The 20550-nt window shown below is 35.5% G+C and overlaps 1 protein-coding gene across 1 annotated transcript in view; it reads left to right on the forward strand.

Annotated features, from left to right (window-relative positions):
- Psa (puromycin-sensitive aminopeptidase) overlaps nt 1-20550 on the forward strand; it is a 379421-nt gene that overhangs the window by 78567 nt on the left and 280304 nt on the right. Inside the window, exon 5 of the mRNA XM_081746220.1 lies at nt 16675-16823. Within this exon, the coding sequence (XP_081602346.1) occupies nt 16675-16823 (149 nt within the window). The remainder of the gene's footprint in view (nt 1-16674; nt 16824-20550) is intronic.

A 20550-nucleotide genomic window follows, 5' to 3' on the forward strand; every position in this document is an offset into this window, starting at 1 on the left:
AGCCGAGTGTAGTTTTGCATTATCCTGTTACAGCAGGGCGTACTTCCGGTTCACTAGTGTTTAATTTAAAAGGTTTTAGTTCACTGAGTGTTTACCTTTTAGTATAGTGGTTAGTATCTTTCTCATAATAACAGTAAAATTGCTAAATTCAGTAGTATGTGTGAAAAGAATTTTCAAAATATAAATTTATTACAAAGAATATAATGTCACTTTACAATATGCATACATATTAAATCAAATGTTAATATTTAAATGAGCTCAAGTTTGTCTGCAATGATTTACAATAAAGAAATTAACAAATAAAGCAAAATTTTAGAATCTGTTATTTATGAGGCCTTTAGCAGGAGACTGCCATAGAAGAAATTACTTCTTCTTAGAGACTGAAATTATTCGAGAGGTTAAAACTTACATGTGTAGTTCGGAGGTCTCTCTCTCAACTCAGTATTGACCATCTTCGTCGGGGCTTCTAGTCCAAATGCGAGACGCAAAGTATGATGTAAGATCTGAGTCGATGTCTGATTCCTGATTCATAAAAGTTCTAATTTTCCGAAGCTTATATACTGGTTGGAGAGAGTGAACTACGTGACAAACAACTTATTTGTTTCATGACGTATTTTGTTATTTGTCTCATGACGTATTTTGTTATTCTTCTCTAGTACTACACTATTTAAAAGTTCGTGTTCGTACATTCATATAAAAAAGTTTTTTAATATTTCAATAAAATAATCATAACATAGCCTCTTCTGCTAAAATTGTTCTTTCATTTGAATGTTTTAGCATCAAATTAAAAACAAAGAATAATATTTATAATATTTCAAAAAATTTCGAAGTGATGGATGTATACTGTATATAGTGAGTACACTGGGAAGAGAAAACGAAAATGAAAACACATTCACTTTCTGAAAAGCACTTCACTAGTGTTTATAAACATAGAAGGATAAAGGTTAACGGTGACTTGAAAACCGAGTTCATTGTCTTGGAGAAAGTTGACCTTGACAGTGAAGAAACAGCAAAGTGGATCGGCTGAGAAGGAACGTCTTCCTTTGATGATAAACTGTGATGATCGGTGACATGAGAAATGGAGCATCTGGTAAGAGACGAAACCATTGGACAGGAGCGTGCTGATTCTCATGGTCGCGACTCCATAGAATCACGCTGACTGCGTATCAGGCAGGGGCGACGTAACAGGGAGCATCCTTGTTGAGAGGCCAGCTCTTCGTGGGATGACTGCACTGAACATCATGTCGGATGACGGAAACCCTGGCTGCGAACTGGTGTCTTAAGATGTCAATACTGCCGCTGGTCATCTGCTACCAAACCATGATGCTGGAGAGAGATGATGAACACAAGATGTAACACAAACGATAGTCGAAGACGATAGTTTGTGGCGTCTTGTTGTGAATGTAATGAGTGAAACACATGGGGGTGGGGTGGGAAATTGAACTGGGGTCCATCAGGTGGGACTGGATCACTGGAGATGACTGGTTCGTGTCCATGCTGAGTCCACTTCGATGAGGCGTCTGCTGGAGAACCACTGGAAACACCTGCTGGAAACTGGAACGTTGACTGCCTGGGATGCTGCTGATGACAATTGAAGTATCAGGAATGCTGTGTAGATTGCTGTCTGCGGTCAATCATCGTGACTGGTCGTCCTTATTACGTAGACATCTGTGATCTCTGGAAGCGAGATCATCTCGGAGGCTGGATACAGCTGAGCGATGGCATGGAGCCGTGTAGAATGAGGAGAGATGAGAGAGAGATTAATGACTGATATTTTAAATAATATATATACATGAGTGAGAGGGATTAGGATATAGGGTGTGACAACGCGAATTTAATGGGATAAGGGGAAAGAGGATTTATTACATACATACGTTATTCAACAGATCTGAAAGAAAACTGGCTCTGAAATAAACCACGCACACTTGGAGAAATTTCATTGAAGTATATGCATAACGGGAAATGCCGTTATAGAAATAGAAATATAGAAATAACAGAATTGAAGTGACGTGAGTGGGAAACTATATATAAGAAGGAGGAATAACCTGACTTGTTATTGGCATGTTAATTTCTGCAATATGATGAATATGGAAGAATTGAAGTACTTTCTGTAATATTATTGAAAATAAATAAATTGAGATATGTAATACCTTTAAAAATTCCTTTTTAGAAAGTAATGTTAACCTAATTTCGATTCTTTGAACCATTTTTTTAAAATTTTTTTTTTATTTTTTTTAGACCTAAAATACCCATAAACTTGTCAATCAAACTCTGTTGTTTGAGTCATAGGAAAGATTGAGGAATAGAGTAGGTACTAGATCTATATTGGGGTGGGTGGTACTAATAGGGGAGAGGGTTGTAAGAGTAGGGGGGAGGATGTTATTACACCTATATTCTAAACTATTTACAGCCATATTTTATGTATGAACTAAATATATTACTAAATATACAAATGCTAAATATAAATATATATATATTGAAGTAAGTATGTCTGTGCATTAAAATATTGCAATTAGAAAGAAAGCATATGAAACAATAACGTAACAGAATAACTAACTTTTTTTTTTTCATCTCTCATCTCAACCTAAAGGAAATGTATAACATTTCAATGTTACATGTAAATATATATATATATAGCAATTATAAGAGATATAAGAAGTACTCATAGAAATGAGATATATGTATCTACTATGTACATTATAGTTATATACTACTTGGGTACACTATTAGCCATGTATTTTCTATATTTGGCTTGAAAAATAGGATCTGGAGATGTATCAGGGATGTAAAGCTTTAAACGATCTATGGCTATGGGTTGCAATGTACCATTAATGTCTATAATATACTCATTTTTGTGATAGGACTTAGCTTTCACTGTATGTGGTCCTGTATAGAGTGCAGACATTGATGGTGACTCACCCTTCTTTGTGTGCATTTTCTTAACCATAACCTGACTTCCTAAAGGATAATCCCTGGGCTTATTTTGAGCTTTGGATTTTAATTGCTGAAAGATCCTATGTTTATGGAAATGAACCAAAGACCTGAGTTCATCAATTTGTAATAGTCTATTGTCTTGGTCCTCTTTATTTGTAGGTATCTGTAAGATGTTATCTATGGGAAATCTGTATTGTTGGCCATAAAGTAATGTGAAAGGAGCTGTACCTGATTGAGTCAGTGGCGTATTGTTACAAACACTTACAGCTTGTTGTACATACTGAGACCATGTGGAATGGTCTAGTTTAGATAGAAACCTAATGGCAGATTGAATTTTGGAGATTGCTGCCTCTACAGAGCCAATGGAGCGATGTGATGCGGGAAGCGCAAATCTTGCCTGAATATTTAGTGATTTAAAAAATTCCTGTACTTTAATGGCGGTGTGGTTCGGAGCTTTATCCATATGTATGCATTTTGGCGAACCATACTGCAAAATGATATTCTCATATATAAATTGGAGAAATGTATCAGTAGTCATATCTTTGACAGGTTTAGCCACTACATAGGAGGTTACTGCTTCTGTAGCCACATAAATATAATTGTAACCATTTGACGTGGGTAATTTGCCTATAGCATCCACAAACCAGGTGTCAAAGAGTACTGACGGCTGATGTGTTTGTATGTGAATATCATTAGGGCGATAATTTCGCTTAAATTTATTGCATTCTATGCATCCATTTAATTTTGAACGGAGCCAATTTTGTAAGTTAGGTATATAATATCTATCTTTGATTAGAAATTTTAACTTATGAAAACCAGGATGGGTGTCTGAATGAAATTCTTGAAAGACTGTATCTTTTAATGAATCTGGAATGCATAGTCGTAATTTAGTTTCTGCTGTTGTATAAATGATTCTGTATAATTTATGATCTTGTATTTGATATTGCTTGGACCAAAGTGCATACTTAGGATGAGTGGTCTCCTTATTTTGTAACACCCTGTATATTTTAGAAAATTTCGGATCTGAACGTTGTAATTCAGCTATATCTGTATTACTATCTAAAACCAAGAAAGCATAGGGATGTTCTTCTGGTTCTATTTCTTCATATTCTTCCGGGGATAAGTCTAAAGGATGGCGTGAAAGATAATCACAAAGGGCATTCTGCTTGGATTTAATGTGGCGAATAGTGAAATCAAAAATTTGTATGTAACTTAACCACCTGACCATTTGTGCTGTGAGATTTGTAGTTTTCTTGACAGCTACTAATGCCAAATTGTCTGTCAAAATAGTAAAGTGTCCACCTATGAGATATCTGTAAAACTTACGAAGAGCGAAAAACACTGCAAAAAGTTCAGCATAATAAATAGGGTATGCTTTTACTCAAGGTGGGAGAGTAGCGCTAGCAAATTGTACAATAGACCAATGTTTCTCATTTGGAAGTTTCTGCAGAAGCGCCGCAGCACAGCCAATGGAAATGGAATCTGTGACGAGCATATGTTCAGCGGACGGGTTGTAAATTTGTAACATGGGGGCTGAAATGACTATTTGTTTTAATTTCTCAAAGGCTTCAATTAATTCTGGGGTCCACTTCAACAGCTTTTCTTTTGTTGCAGCAAATTTGTGTAATGGGGCGGCAACTATTGACAGTTTGTTATAAAACATTCTGTTATACTGCAATGCAGCTAAGAATGCTTTTAACTGCTTGGGAGTTTTCGGACGTTCTAATGAAGTTAATGCCTTGACTTTGTTAGGGTCCTGTGAAATAGTGCCCTGATCTATTATGTATCCAAGAAATTTAAATTTCTGTACTCCAAATTGAGTTTTGTTTAAACTAAACAAAAGACCAAATTTTTCTGCAGTTTGCAATGCTTTTTCTAAGACTCTAAGCATTCCGTCAAACGTATTTCCGAAGAAAATTAAATCGTCCACATACGAAAGAAATTCTTTGGGGGAGAAATCTCTAAACATATCTTTAACTATCCTATGTAAAATTAAAGTTGAGTTCCGAAAACCTTGGGGTAAAGTGTTCATTTTAAAGAGACTGTGAGGTAACCCTAATTGATGCACGCTGAAACTGGTTAATTCTTGATCTGCCTCGTCTAATTTGACCTGATGAAAGCTTTGCTCCATGTCAGTTTTTATACAGTAACGAGCCTGTGCTAATTGGTCTAATATGTCCTGAACACCAGGGGATAATTCGCTGACCGGTTTTGAACGGGATGAAAGTTCTCTGAGATCTAAGACGAGACGTACTTGGTTCGAATCTCGTTTAGGAACTGCAATGAGGTTGTTTCTATAGAAACTGTCTGATTTTGATATGATTCCATTGTCAATCATTTCTTGTATCTTTTCTTTGACTTTAGCACGAAGACGAAAAGGAATGGTATATGTAGGAACTGTCCACGGTTCTCTGTCTACTACATTAAGTGTAGCAGAGTAGCAGTCTATAACTTGGAAATCCTTATTATGCCAAGAAAAACATGTTGGATGTCTTTTTAAAACTGAAAGTATCTTCTCTTGTTGATCTGGCGTTAAATCAGGATTAATATTAAACTTACTGTAGTCTATGTATGGTTTGATTTTTTCAAGACGTTTGGCCACCCTATCACGTGTTTGTTTTTTCGTTGGTTCGTAAAGTTTACGTATGAGATATACATGAGCCTTCTGTGTGTCCTTTGGTAATAAAGCGCCCTGAGCTATATGTGTTCCTTTCTGCAAATATTTCTTAGTATTTCCCGGATTTACTATCGGTAAATACATATTATTGGAATTTACTGCTGTTTGCATGAATACACAACCTTGCATATTTCTAATGATTGGATTTTGAACAATAAATTCAGTATTCGAGACTGGAGTATCAAGAGTAAGTGGAACATACCTTATTGAATTTGGAGGAATGGCTGTACCTTGTCTAACATAGAAATTGAATTTGCAGTTTCTACTCACTTTAGCAGACAATGATGTTTCTTTGTCACTTTCCATAGGAAATCTATGGGTGTCCTCATAATGGGTATGAGTAACTGTGTTAGCTTTATATGAAATATTAGCCTCATGATTTGTCAAAAATCTGTTAGAAAGTAAAATAGGAATATTGGCAATCGGGGAAATACGGAATAAAACTTGAAAAGTTTTACCCGCTATAACTATCGGAATGTATGCTGCTTTTGTTAAATGTAATGGAGTAGAACTGATGCCGTATACTTTAGTAGTTAGTTGAAATATCTTACAATTACGCGGCACTAAGGAGTAATGTATCAGAGATGTCATAGCGCCTGTGTCCAGTAAGAAGTTATACTGTTGATTCGATATGGTACCAGTTACATACGGAAGTTGATTCCTAAATACTAAAGAAACTGTTACTTTAGTATGTGATTGCTGAGGCTGAACGGCATGTGTTTCATGCTTGTTTTGTTTCACACATATAGTAGTAGCTTTAGGTATATCACTTGCAAGGGAATTAGTTTGTGAGTATAATAAACTGGTATGTGACTCTTGACTTGCTGTTGCCTTGGACGGCAAGTGAAATAATGGCCTTTCATGAAAAGTATCGATACTTTCTCTAGGAACGTGCAAGCTTGTGTGTGCAGTAGGTATAAAGGATGGTGCTTCCGGATTTAAATTTGAGGGGGAATATACAGAATTTGTTCTAGTGGGCAGAGAATATATTGGGATTAATTCATTAAATTGCGGGGTGGGAGTCCGAAAAAACATACTATGCCCATCCCCTATTGATTCCCGTTTTTTGATAATGGTCCATATTCTAACGCAGGATAGTTATTTTGTGGAGTAAAAGATGGAAAGTAGGAACCATATGGCTGTCCAAAAGGTTGCATGTAATATGGAAAAGGGGGAACAGCATAATACTGTTGATAAAACCTCTTAGAATTTTGTTTTCCATTGGAAAACTTATTTTTGTTCTTATTTTTGTGTTGTGAGTTATTTTGCCTACCTTGACCATTGTTTTGATTTGTATTCTTGTAAGGAGAAACACTACGGGATTTCTTTAAATACTGTTTGTGATTTCCTTGTTGTTGAGAAACTGAAGCAATAACCTGACTGTCCTCTGCACGCATTGCTAAATTTACCTGCAATGCTTCAAGTTGTTTTGATATTTTTTCTAACTGTTCATCCTTGGAAGACAAAGCGGAAGGAGAGGAGGTAGCAGAGTCTTGGAATGCAACGTGTTTGTGTTCCTGTTCCGTCCTGTATCTTAATAAAGCATCTGAATGTTCTATAATCTGTGCTTTGTTTATTAACTGTGAAAAATTTTCAAACTGATGTTGAGCAAACAAAGGAACAAATCTAGGCTGCAGAGATATAATTGTTTGCAATAAGAACGATTTAAAAGGCATGGGAGGTGTAATGCGTTGTGAGAGGTCATATTTCTCATACAAAAACGGAATGAGTTTTTCATCTTTTTCTTGTTGCCGTTTCTGAAACAAAAGTGTGGTCTCAAGAGAGGAAGAAGAAGGGGAAAACTGTTCCAAAAACTTGGCTTTCAAGGCTGACCACGATAAATTTAGAAATTGCTCATTTCTGTTAAGCCAAAGTGCTGGGAATTGGATCAACGAAAGTTTGAAGACTTGTTTTTGGGTATCTTCATTTAACTTATGCAATAAAGAAAATCGTTCAAATTTCTGAATGAATGTTTCCGCATCTTGACCTTCGGAATTTGCAAAGGTATCTATGAACATGGGAAAAGCTATAGTAGGAGGAGTTGATGAAGTATTGTTATTTTGTCGTCTACGAGCCATTGTTTACAAAGTACTTTAAAAACCAAAAGAAATATAAGCCAGAAATCCTTAAGACATGCAGAAATCGTATATATGTTGTATTTCAATGCTCATGAAGAAGTAGTTTCGTAACCTAGGCCTCTTTTATTTAGCATAGCAAAAACTAAGGTGCTGCTTGAATATCTTAGTCTCTATTTCTTGCGGGGATAGCCATGTTTAATTTAAAAGGTTTTAGTTCACTGAGTGTTTACCTTTTAGTATAGTGGTTAGTATCTTTCTCATAATAACAGTAAAATTGCTAAATTCAGTAGTATGTGTGAAAAGAATTTTCAAAATATAAATTTATTACAAAGAATATAATGTCACTTTACAATATGCAGACATATTAAATCAAATGTTAATATTTAAATGAGCTCAAGTTTGTCTGCAGTGATTTACAATAAAGAAATTAACAAATAAAGCAAAATTTTAGAATCTGTTATTTATGAGGCCTTTAGCAGGAGACTGCCATAGAAGAAATTACTTCTTCTTAGAGACTGAAATTATTCGAGAGGTTAAAACTTACATGTGTAGTTCGGAGGTCTCTCTCTCAACTCAGTATTGGCCATCTTCGTCGGGGCTTCTAGTCCAAATGCGAGACGCAAAGTATGATGTAAGATCTGAGTCGATGTCTGATTCCTGATTCATAAAAGTTCTAATTTTCCGAAGCTTATATACTGGTTGGAGAGAGTGAACTACGTGACAAACAACTTATTTGTTTCATGACGTATTTTGTTATTTGTCTCATGACGTATTTTGTTATTCTTCTCTAGTACTACACTATTTAAAAGTTCGTGTTCGTACATTCATATAAAAAAGTTTTTTAATATTTCAATAAAATAATCATAACACTAGTGCAGGACATTTTAAGCGTACTGTGATATACATCCACCGGAATAAAAGTTCACATTGATGGTACAACTGTTGGGAAGGAACTCAAAATGAATTACATCTTCGTAGCTTCACTACACAGAGAGCAAGACTTTATGTTCGAAACGCTCTGTTTGACGAGCGGTTTTGGAAGTTGATCCTTCCTCAACCACTGTTTTTGCACATTCGAATTGCGGAAAAGCATCCACTTTCATCGCATATGGGATTCCTTTTCAGGAAGCGCATTCAACGCGGATTTCATATAGTAAGAGTTCACGTATATGACGTTTAGCACTCATCATCTGTGCCATTAAACACTGATCGAAGATACTGACGGGAGTGGCGGCTTCCATATTGAATAGTCTGCTTTCCACACTACCTCTTGGGCCAATTTGATCCCGTACTTAAAATCGATCAAGGCACACATGCGGCCCTGCTGTTTGGGTTGTGAAAATACTGCAAAACTTACGACTCAGCTTTGTATTTAATATTGAACACAGAAAAGTTCAGTATTTATTTGACCCAATCATACTTAAATGAAGTCGAATATAAATTTATTTGTAAATGCATGTAAGTCCTTACTCGTTTCAGTTTCTTCTTTACTTTACTTAAAATGTAACACAAAATTACGGATTGTAGAATTAGTATTATTTAGGATGTAGTTGAAAAGCAGTTTACACTAGAAACAACAATGAAAGATGAGAGGGACCTAGGAAAGAAATTGGCCAGAATCGATGAGTCTGTGATCGAAGATGCTATCCTAGTATGCACTTAATGCCACAGAAAAATCCCTTTTAAGAAACATCAGTCGGAATGACAGACCGCGGACTTCGAATCCGGGACCTTTCGATTTCGAAACTAGAACGTTAACCATTCTCAAACGCCTTTTTTAAACTTACGGATTATTTCTAAAACGGAATGTTTTCTTCTAATTGCATTGCCTTCAGATTCTTTAAATATCAGTCTTAAGGAAATAAATCTCGATAAAAGGAGAAGTCCTGAGTGAGTGACGGACTGATCAACGCCCAGACCAAACCTCTTAAGCTAATGCTATACAACAGATTTGTTTCGCTCAATACTTCGCCTGCATTTTGTTGATAGTTCAAAACCATGCACCGATTCCAATCGAAAAGTGTAGAAAATAAAACCTATACTAGACGCCTTTGTATCTAAATTGAAATCTATCTATCTGTACATACATATATATACATAAACGGGGAAGAGAACTGTCTGTTGATGAAAGTTTGATGTTGTGGAAATGACGATTGCCCATAAGATTTGTGACATAAAGTACCACTAAAGATTCTCAAATATTCCACTAAAAGTGCGAGGAAAGGGGGAATAGGAGTGGCAGATATTATAATGAAATATCTGTATCACCTTATCTCTGAAAGGTAGAGATACAACATTTTGTATATTAACTTTCCATTTAAAATTATCGGACATATGTTTCACCGATTTTTGATATTTGCCGTAGAAGGGAAGAATAAAGGCGGGAACTAAAAGCGGTGGGGGTTACAATCAGGGTTCCCACCAACCTAGAGACAATCTGAAAAAACTGGAAAAGTCAAGGAGTTTTAAGTACATATTTTTACTTATTAAAACCCATTTGTCTTTTTGCTTTTCCCGGCAATTTGTTAAGGGATATTTTTAAAAATACTTAGTTTGTTTTGTAAAATTTTTCTTCGCAAACACACACACATACACCACATACACACATACACCACATACACCGGCATGTTAGATAAGGAACGTCTTGGTCGGGATAGATATAATTGATTTTTTACATTACATATACTTTGAAATTTGTAAAGCGTGACCTGGAGAACTGGAAAAGTCAGAGAATTCGTGCCCGTCAAATAAATGGGAATCTTGACAGTTTTTATAAGAAGATGACCATATCTCGAAAGCCTTTCAAGTTAGAGACATACAATTTGGTATTTGTACTTTTCATTTGAAATAATGAAAGACAATTTTCAGCGTTTTTTGATATTACCCTTGTAAGGAGAGGAAAAAGGTGGGAATTAAAATGGGTGGGAGTTTTAATTGTTAAAATAAGTTGGCATTTCTCGAAATCCTTTAAGAGGCCTCATCCCGGCAAAATTAAAATACCGCTGATTTTACAGCAATTATGTGATATTTTCAAATAGATAAAAGATAATCGAGATGTGGAACAAAAGCGCCCTAGACAATATCATTTTACATGAGATACCGTTATCACAAGCCACTTATCTGCTTTCGATTTCGAACCATTTTGAAAATCGGCATTTATTTTCGCGTTTCTAAACGGCTGAAAACGGAAAGCTACTAGGCGACTTGTGATAATGGTACCTCAAGCAAAATAATATTGTCTAGGGCGCCCTTGTTCCACATTTCAATTATCTTTTATTTATTTGAAGATATCACACAATTACTGTAAAATGAGCGCAATTTTAATTTCGCCGGAGAGCCATATTAGGGATATGAAACTTGGTATATAAACTTATTCAAAAGAAGTGAGATGTACCGTAGCGTTCTCGAAATTCCTGCTTTTAACGAGAGAAGGGAGGACAGTTTCCATTTTTTCTCAGTGGATAAAAATGACTTCAAGGTTGTCAGTCTCATCATCAGGGGAAAGCGGGTGAACCATTTGAAGTGAATTTTTGAACACAGGACTTGAGCCGACATGGGTTTTTATTATTTCGCTTTATTTAAAATGCGTATTCTAAGAGATGCCATAAATGTATTCTTGCCGTACGAGGAACGGAAGGAATAGCTGAAATATGAATTGCGAGGACGTAGGCCGAGCAGATGCGGGGGTCTGGGGTCGAAGTCCCAGCTAGCTGAAGGCTACTAAATACTGTATATAAACACATAAAATTACGTAACAGTATATACTTTTCAGCTGTGCATTGAACATGCAAAATATTTTTCTATTTTTATATATGTTGATATAAATTGATCAAATAAAATATTTTGTCTATTTTCTTTTCACTAGTTTGAGCCAAAGGAAACATTTTAATGTTTCGAGTTTTTTTTTTTTTTTTCTATACTAGTCTTTGTCAGAATCCAAAGTGACAAAGATAAATCTTACCGCCATAACGTAATTACAATAGATACGGAGAAAACGTCCCAAGACTCCAATGTTATGCGTACTTCTGTTTATTTTTTTTCTTTCTTTATGATTATTCCCGCTGTGCTGAGTAAAAGGCAATTCTTATATAGCTGCGTTATTGAATCCAAAGTATAAATGTGTACTATCTTACTTTCAAATCAAAATAGAATATTATATTTTTCAGTGATAACTGGCTCGATACACTTTCTCGCTGTTTTAGTTTGCATCTACTAACTTGAAAAAGCTGTGGCTTACCGGAATGTTTTTGTGTAAAGGTTAATTTTCTTTTAAATTCTCATATATATTTCTGGCAAAGTTCTCTATTCCCTTTCATCAGAATGTTGGTAAGCTTAAATTGTGTAAATGTTTGGCTATCACATACTAGGATATAGCACTTCAGTGATAATGAATTATAATAATCTTTTTCAGTATTTCCATACTTAAACAAATAATGGAATATTTCTATAAATAATGTCTTATATTCAATTCCTGTGTATGTACAAATGACTTTAAAATACACTTTTTAAGTCAATAAAAAATAATTAGAAGATTGCTTCTTCTTCGTCCACACTACACTATTTGAAAATTATATGCAGTTAAATACGAGTTTTCCAAGTCGATGTGGTATTTAACTGCATGCAACTTTCTACTTGTGTAGTTTGGATGAAGAAGAAGCAACTTTTTAACCAACTTTATTATTCGTTAGAAGATCGGTAGGTATTCTATAAATATGAAGTATTAATTTATTGACTTAAATAATGCACTTTTAAGTCATTTATACATTTGTAGGAAATGGTATATAAGACTTTATTTATAGATTGCTTCCGTTATTTGTTTAATTACTGGAATACATAGATTATTACAATTAATTCATTGCCACTGAAATGCTTTATGCTAGTATGTGATATCGAACTACCTACAAAGCTCAAGCGTAAAAATTTCCTAACGGGAGGTAGTCGAGAATTTTGCCAAAATTGAAAGGAGAATTGACCATCAAAGGAACACATTAAGATTAATATTGGTTGTATTTTGATATATATTCTATAAGTTCAGTCAGTTACCTCTACAGAATATTCACTGACATGTACATATTGTGGAACTGTTCGTTTTGTAACCTTTTTCATTAATCCTTTTTGGTTGGTTGAGTTGGGTCTAGTGTTTCTTCTAGCAGCTAGACTATATGAAACGTGGACCGAACCATATGAGCTCCCACTGGTAAGTGGAACTCGGATCTCCAGCCTCGCATTCATCCTTTTATTTCTCTTTACTACAGACAAGTGCCTTAAAGAACAACACCTACGTGCTTTTCATTTCGAGACAAAATTATTCTTTCATGTATTTTCACTTTTGATTTCTTCAATATTAGGTTGTGTATAAAGTAGTGTGCTACAAGTATTAATCAATTTTTTTGATTTATTTGAATTGTCTGTTTGAATTGAAATTTGTAAACTTACTCTTACATTTACTTCGTCTAGTATTTAGGGTACTCTTAACTACCGGTTCGGTGTTTCTTGCACCTTTCGCGATAGGTTTGGGCAACTTACTTTCGGCTCATCCCACTTCTTGGAATTTAATATTACACTATTCTATCTGTATGGTGAAAAATTATGAGGTCAAATATTTGTTAATATGAAAATATGAATTCCTTACTCTAGAACCTTTTTTCTTCAAGTTTATTTGCTGTGAAAAAAAAAAAGTTTTTTTTTTTTTAAAAAAAAGAAAGACACATTCTTGTACTAGTTTTTAGATATGTTCATTTCTAACACACAGCGAACAGATCTGCTGAAGAAGATATTGGGGGACAGCGAAACAGTACAGGTAATAGCACACTAAATATTAGTTGCAGTAAATAAAGGAGTACGTTTATGAATTATTCATTGTCATTTGATATCACTATCCCTAAATATTAAAAATATATTCATTTCCTCTATCTTATTACGAATCACTTTATTTGTTTTGGTTGTCATTACTAGGCTTTTCATAATGAACTTTTCTTTTTCTTTTTCCTATTTACTTTGGAAAACACTTTATTATACTTTATGAACAATATATTCGCGTTGTTTCTCTGACCTCATCATCAAAAAGCATGTAAGACTCGCCATCCTGTATTCAGTATACAGAAGGAGCTAATGAAGACATCCGATAATAGTCCTCTGTTGCTATCTTGTTATTATCAATCGCGTTTCCAAAGCAAAATTAAGCAAACATTGAATGTCTTAGTCAGCAGCTGGTAAGTATTTGCTAGAAGATCAGGTAGAAAAGAAAGAAAGAAAATGAATATATGCTTGACAATGTGAAAAAGTCGGTTTGAAAGTGAGTACAGAAAGCAAAATACATTGTGACATGTCGTGACAGTACTTGTAGAAGCAGCGGAAACACAATAATGATCAAGCGTAATAATACCCAAAAATGACTAGAGCTAGGAAATTAAAGTACAAAATTTCGGATAAAAAGTGAGAGAAAGTTAGCGAAATTTTTGTTAAAAAAGATGAAAACTTGAAATGTAAATATTCATACAAACAGGACCAAAACTAGTGACATCGTATATCATATAAAGACTCAGAATTCACTGATATATTAAAAAGTCTGCCTAAATTAGTCTCAGAATACAATGTCACAAGCCGGTTAGTCTCAGAATTAGTCTCAGAATACAAAACTGTTAAAACAAAATTTAAACATTGCAATGAAATTCACATGTCCGAAAACATGGCTATTAATATAACGCCAAGTTCTTTTCAGTGAGGCTGCAGCTCCGGTTACTGAGAACATTTGTGACTATATGGTTATCGTACACGCCTTTGATGCGGTAGACCCGCGTTCGACTCCCAGCGAGAGCTCACGGTTCGGATCCCATGGTTCGGTACCTCCACATCTCTTGAAGCCTCTGAGCTAAACGGGATGCTAAAATCTAAATCAACCAACCAGTCTACCCATGCGGTTACTAAATAAGTATTTCTATGTACAAAAGCACTCAACAATACCGTTTGGTGAAGCCATAATTGTTAGTTTGATGTTAGCACTGTACAAAAGCACTCAGCAGTACCATTTGGTGATAACCATGATTGGTCAGTTTGATATTGGCGCCACCCTTTACCTTCTGCTCAACAAGTTTCACCTAACGGGATTGCACTGAAGCAAAAGTAATGTGATGCTGCATACGTTCATTGTTCCTTGTTCAAAAAATGCGAAAAAAAAGAGAAAAAATTTTAAAAAGAGCAAAAAGGTGATGACATTGAGAAAAGGTGCAACCAAAACAAATGTTTATTTAATGTATTCTTTGCAAGAAAAGGTAATTTGAGCGTTTTAATAGGAAAACATGATGCAGCGCTTAAGATTCGTAGCTCTAATAATAACCAGATTAACGAGAAAATAGAGAGTACGTTAATGGCAGGAATGTGTGCTACTGCTTCCATCTCTACTTCAGCTCGTTATTCTAAAAGAGGCAGAATTCCGTTTCTTCCGGTTTGCATGTTTTGTAGTCTTGCTTTGAAATTACATATTTTGTTCGAGATTTCCAATTTATAGTTACGTGGTCAATGAGCTAACTGTACAGGAAAAGAGAAATTTTTCAGAGTAGACTATACCGGATATCATAGAACTTCGGATCATTTCTTCTTGTTTGCAACATATGGATTGAGTCGATTCTACTGCTGCTTCATGGTAGTGTTTGATATTCGGTAGCGATAAGGTAAACCTGACGATATGTAGGATAAGATGGATTTGTTCTTCCAAGTATTACAGACTAGTACTGCGTGTTATGGTGAATGTGACACACCTATTGTTGAGTAAATTCTAACTATTGAAGTCACCAATGTTCTGAGAACTTTAGTTTTATGGATTACATCTTAAGTAAGCTTTATTCCAAGTCGATGATCCCTTTTACACTGCTGTCCTAAAATTTTCAAAGCTTTTTGGAAAATCATCTAATATTTTCTCTTTTACAGAATAAGTTACTGTAAATTTTTCCGATGGGTATTAATTTCATTGACGATGGGTATTAATTTTGAAACATAGAAATAATCATTAGAACTAAAATTGAGACATTTTCTACTTGAAAAGGTTCTTGGTTTCTAATTTACTCTTCCTTATATTCGATATATGTCGATAGAGAATTAAGCGTGGGTTTGAAGAAAAATATATAGCACAAAGAAATGCTGGATAATTTTTAGTTCTGTCTTTTGTGTGACAAATGGTCTTCTGTTCTTAGGTCTCTGTTAGTGGATGCTGGAGAAAACAGTGGTGTAGTCATACCATTCTATGTGAAAGCATTATTTGCACTGTATTTCGATAAGTAATACTCTCTTAAAATGCATGAAAACATACATCAGTAGATTATATATTATTTTTTCATAACACAAACTTTTTTATTTTTTATTATCGACATTTGTTGACAGTGGACACGATGCGGGTATATTCTTTTTGTGTGCATACTATACTTCTAAATTTTATACTACCTTATTCCACGATGATTTTCGTTGATTTCATCACGAGTGGAAATTTTTCGGTAGCCTCCCTGCTGTCTTCCACAGTAGTATTAATGAATTAAACAGATCAAGAAAAATAATAATAAAAAAAAGAAGGAAAGAAAAATTACACTTATAAAATTGTCCATAATTTTTGTTTCGAAATAACTGGTCTTCCTCTGTATAAAGTACGGAATGAAACTATTAATATTCTTACATAGTTCATCTACATATGTGCATAATGTTTTTGTTAATTTTTCGAAGAACAATCAACCAGCCACAGGACAGTTAGACTAATAGGGCAATTAATACTTAGATTTTTAACTTTTAACTTTTGGATACTTAAATAATAACATATTTTTGTATCATAATTTTGATACATTAAAAATTAACAAGAGATTCTATATAACTTGTCCTTTACGATGCTTTTACAGCAATATGTTCTGGATAATTATCAAAAATAGATACTATTCACAGTTTCTAATGGCAAAATTAGTATTTTGCGATATTTTTTTTAAAACCATTTTTTTTCTAATGTAGGTGCCATGGAGAATTGGGGTCTTGTGACCTACAGAGAAACCTGTTTATTAGTAGATCCTCAAAATACATCTGCAGTGAGAAAACAATGGATAGCGCTTGTTGTGGGACACGAGTTGGCACATCAATGGTTTGGAAATCTTGTAACTATGGTAAGTTCTCTCAGTTCAGTCATTCCATGAGAAGTATTTTTGTTATATGTTGGTTATGAAGCTTGAGTTTTTAGGTGCATATTTATATAAGATTTTCATCAAACTTCGTCATTTTATTCTTTATAACTTAACACATTTTTATAAACAAGAATGACAATTTATTATAGTAAATATTCAAAAGAATTCGAAAGTCCGTCAAGTTACTTAAACTCTGAGTAATTTACAAATTACAATAACTCAAAAATATTCGTTTCAGGATTATAGAGTGAGTCAAAATTATGTAAACACTATTTGAAAGAAAGCATTTAGTCAGAGTTTTCGTTATACAGAGTCTCAACCTGCCCACCAGCACGATTAATGTACATAAACCAACGTTTAACAGTTCAATTTAGTGCTCGAACACAAATTTCGAGGAAATATTGGATATTACACCTCTTATTCTGTTCTTGAGCTCTTCGATGTCTCTCACTTTTGTACTACACACGCGCTCCTTTATCATACCCAGTGTTGGGTTAGGTATTCATCTTTTGTACCTAGGTACAGGTATAAGGTACTGAACAAAATTGTACCTAGGTACAGGTATAAGGTAGGGATGGCCACAAAGTTCCGGTTCCGGCGGAACCGGTTCCGCAAGGAACCGGTTCTTGGAGATCCGGTTTTCAGAACCGGTTCTGGAACCGGTTCCGGACCTGGATCCGAAAACCCGGTTCCAGAACCGGATCTTAGGAACCGGTTCCAGACCTGGATCCGAAAACCCGGTTCCAGAACCGGATCTTAGGAACCGGTTCCAGATCTGGATCTGAAAACCCGGTTCCAGAACCGGATCTTAGGAACCGGTTCCAGACCTGGATCCGAAAGCCCCCAAAGACCCGTAAAGGAGGCATAAAGTTCACCTTCAAAAATAATGCAAAGAGGACCATGCGCTTGTGCCTTCCTCGCCCAGACCCGCTTGTGCCCCCAGAAAAAAATTTTGGTCCACCAGTGGGTGTTTAGCCAAATGAGTTGGCAAGTTTGCCTGTTTAACCAATGAGTTTGCCAGTTACCCAGTTTATTTAGCCAAATGAGACAAGCTGCCGCCGCCTGGGCGCCTGCCTGTCGCTTCCACCATTTTATCTAGCATACTGTTCACAGCTTGCCAGCAGCTCGGGTTTAGCGTAGGGATGGTCACAAAGTTTCGGTTCCAACGGAACCGGTTCTGCGAGGAACCGGTTCTGTTTCAGAACCGGTTCCAGACCTGGATCCGAAGAACCGGTTCCAGACCTGGATCCGAAAAACCGGATCTTCTAGAACCGGATCCGTTCAGACCCGAAAACCGGTTCCACTAGGAACCGGTTCTGGCCATCCCTAGTATAAGGTACTGACCAAAATTGTACCTAGGTACAGGTATTAGGTACTAGCTGGCCAATGTGCCTAGGTACAGGTACTGATCAAAGTACCTACGATACTTTTCTAGGTACAAGTTGCTACCTAGCAAATGAAGTTAGAATATGATATTTAATTATAGTAATAGACCATGAAGGGGGGGGGGGGCTTATTGTATATTAGAAAAGGACAGTTGAGTTTTGTAGATCAAGAGTGCATATACATTTTGGCGCTCGGTGAATATATTTGTGTTTTCTGGTTCATTTCTCAAACGCCTTTCGATTTTTTTTCTTGGAAAATGCATGTTGAGGCTTGTAACAAACCATATACAAAGAATCAGGGTGTCTATCGGTCACAAAAGTCACGAAAGTCACGAAATCAAAAAACGGTCATGAAAGTCAAGATAAAGTCGCGAAATTTAGCTTTTGGGTCACGATTTTTTAAAAATCTGTTCAAATATAAGTACAGACGGGAAAATTTTGTTCTATAAAACGTCAAAATTCACCACCAAAAGTGTCTATGGTCGCCTTTAGACGCTACCAAATTGCAAGCAAAGCACGCTACTACCATATGCATGAAAATTCGGCCTAATTCACACTTAAATTCGCTCTTGACAATGTTACGAAATTTTATGGTTTGGGAAAGAAAGGGTCACGAAAAAGTCGCGAAATTTGATTTTGGAATTGTAGTGGGCACCCTGAGAATAGTATTGCAAATCAACCACAAAACATAAATATGCTCACTAACCGAGCAAAATGTATTCATTTCCTTTTGCTCCAGTTGTTTCTCGCATTTATATCTGAAATTTCCATATTTTTCTTTGATTTTGTACTGCTAAACAGTATTTTCACAACAACAATTATCAGTTAATACATGTAACAGAAATACTAGCACTTAATGAATGCAATTTTTGGAGAGTACTTACCAACTAGTTCAGAAATGACGAAGAAGCAGGTAACAAATTATGATTCACCGAAAATCAGTGTGCGAGAGATGGATTTTAAAAAAAAAAAAGTTTCAAAGGAACAAGAAAATCTGCAATATTTGTTTTGTGTGCGACCTACCTAAAAATGTACCTAAGAAATGTACCTGAAAAATAGATACTAAGTACAGGAAAATCGTACCTAAGTACAGGCACTAGATACTAAATAGTAAAAGCACCTAGGTACGGGCCTTAGGTACGCGTTTTGTACCTGTACTTCCCAACACTGATCATACCCCATAACCAGAAGTCACAGGGTGTGAGATCCGGAGATTGGAGAGGCCATGCCAACAGTCCGCCGCAACCAATCTGGGAACGTTTGATCAAAATAAGCGCGAATAGCATGAGCAGAATGAAGCGGTGCATCATCATGTTGGAAATAACCTTCTCGTCTAAGTTGTAGGGAAATATTATCAATGGCAAACTGTTGCAGCATTTGCAAGTAGTCATCTGCAGTCACCGTTGGGCTTGTAAAGAAAAATGGACCAATTACACCTTGTCACGGCACACCACACATTTATCTTCCGGGATACACGTTCATGTTCACGAGCCATACATGGATTTTCAGTACCCCAGAAAATTGTGTTATGAGGATAAACATGATGACTGGCATGAAAGGTAGCTTCATCACTGAAAATCATTTGACTAACAGTTCCCGGCTGCATCTGAGACATTTCAGGTAGAATCTCACAGCATTCTACTCGTACCTGTTTCTGCCGAGCAGTCAAAACTTGAACGATTTGTAGGTGATATGGTCGCATACCGAAGTCCTTGGATAGAATTCGGTTTACTGTCCTCTGTGGAATCCGTTTCCAGACTGCAACGTCTCGTCGATTTTGTTGGACTCTGTAGTATGGCCTCCTGCACTGTAGCAATGTTTAATTCACTTCTGCCATTCTAGGTCGCCCCGCATTTCCGCGATAATTGCTACTGATCCAGTTACTATAAACTTATGTTAAATGTGATAATTTGTTAAGCGAGTTGGTGGCCGTCGATCTGGAAATCATTCTGCAAACTTTTTTCTGTTTTGTTTGAAATGGAGTTTTAATAATTTGATTTTAGTGATTTCTTCTTTTAGTCTAGTTAAATGTTCCTTAGTTTTGCAATATGAATTACATTATATATACACATTTAATATCAGTTAAAATAAATATGATCATTAAATATTGATATTATATATAGCAAAATTCACCAGTAAAGAACATTTAAATAGATTTGAGGAGAAATAAGTAAAATGAAGCCATTAAAATTCCATTTCATTTCAAAGGAACATAAAAATAATTCTCAATATAAATCAATGGACTGGAAAATCGAAAATTACGCCAGTATTCAACACCGTCAATCCTTTAAAAATGTTTGAAGTTATATTTTATACACGAAAGG

The sequence above is a fragment of the Thermobia domestica genome, chromosome 18 (genome assembly GCF_964235325.1).
Source record: "Thermobia domestica chromosome 18, izTheDome1.hap1.1, whole genome shotgun sequence".
Lineage (NCBI taxonomy): Eukaryota > Metazoa > Arthropoda > Insecta > Zygentoma > Lepismatidae > Thermobia > Thermobia domestica.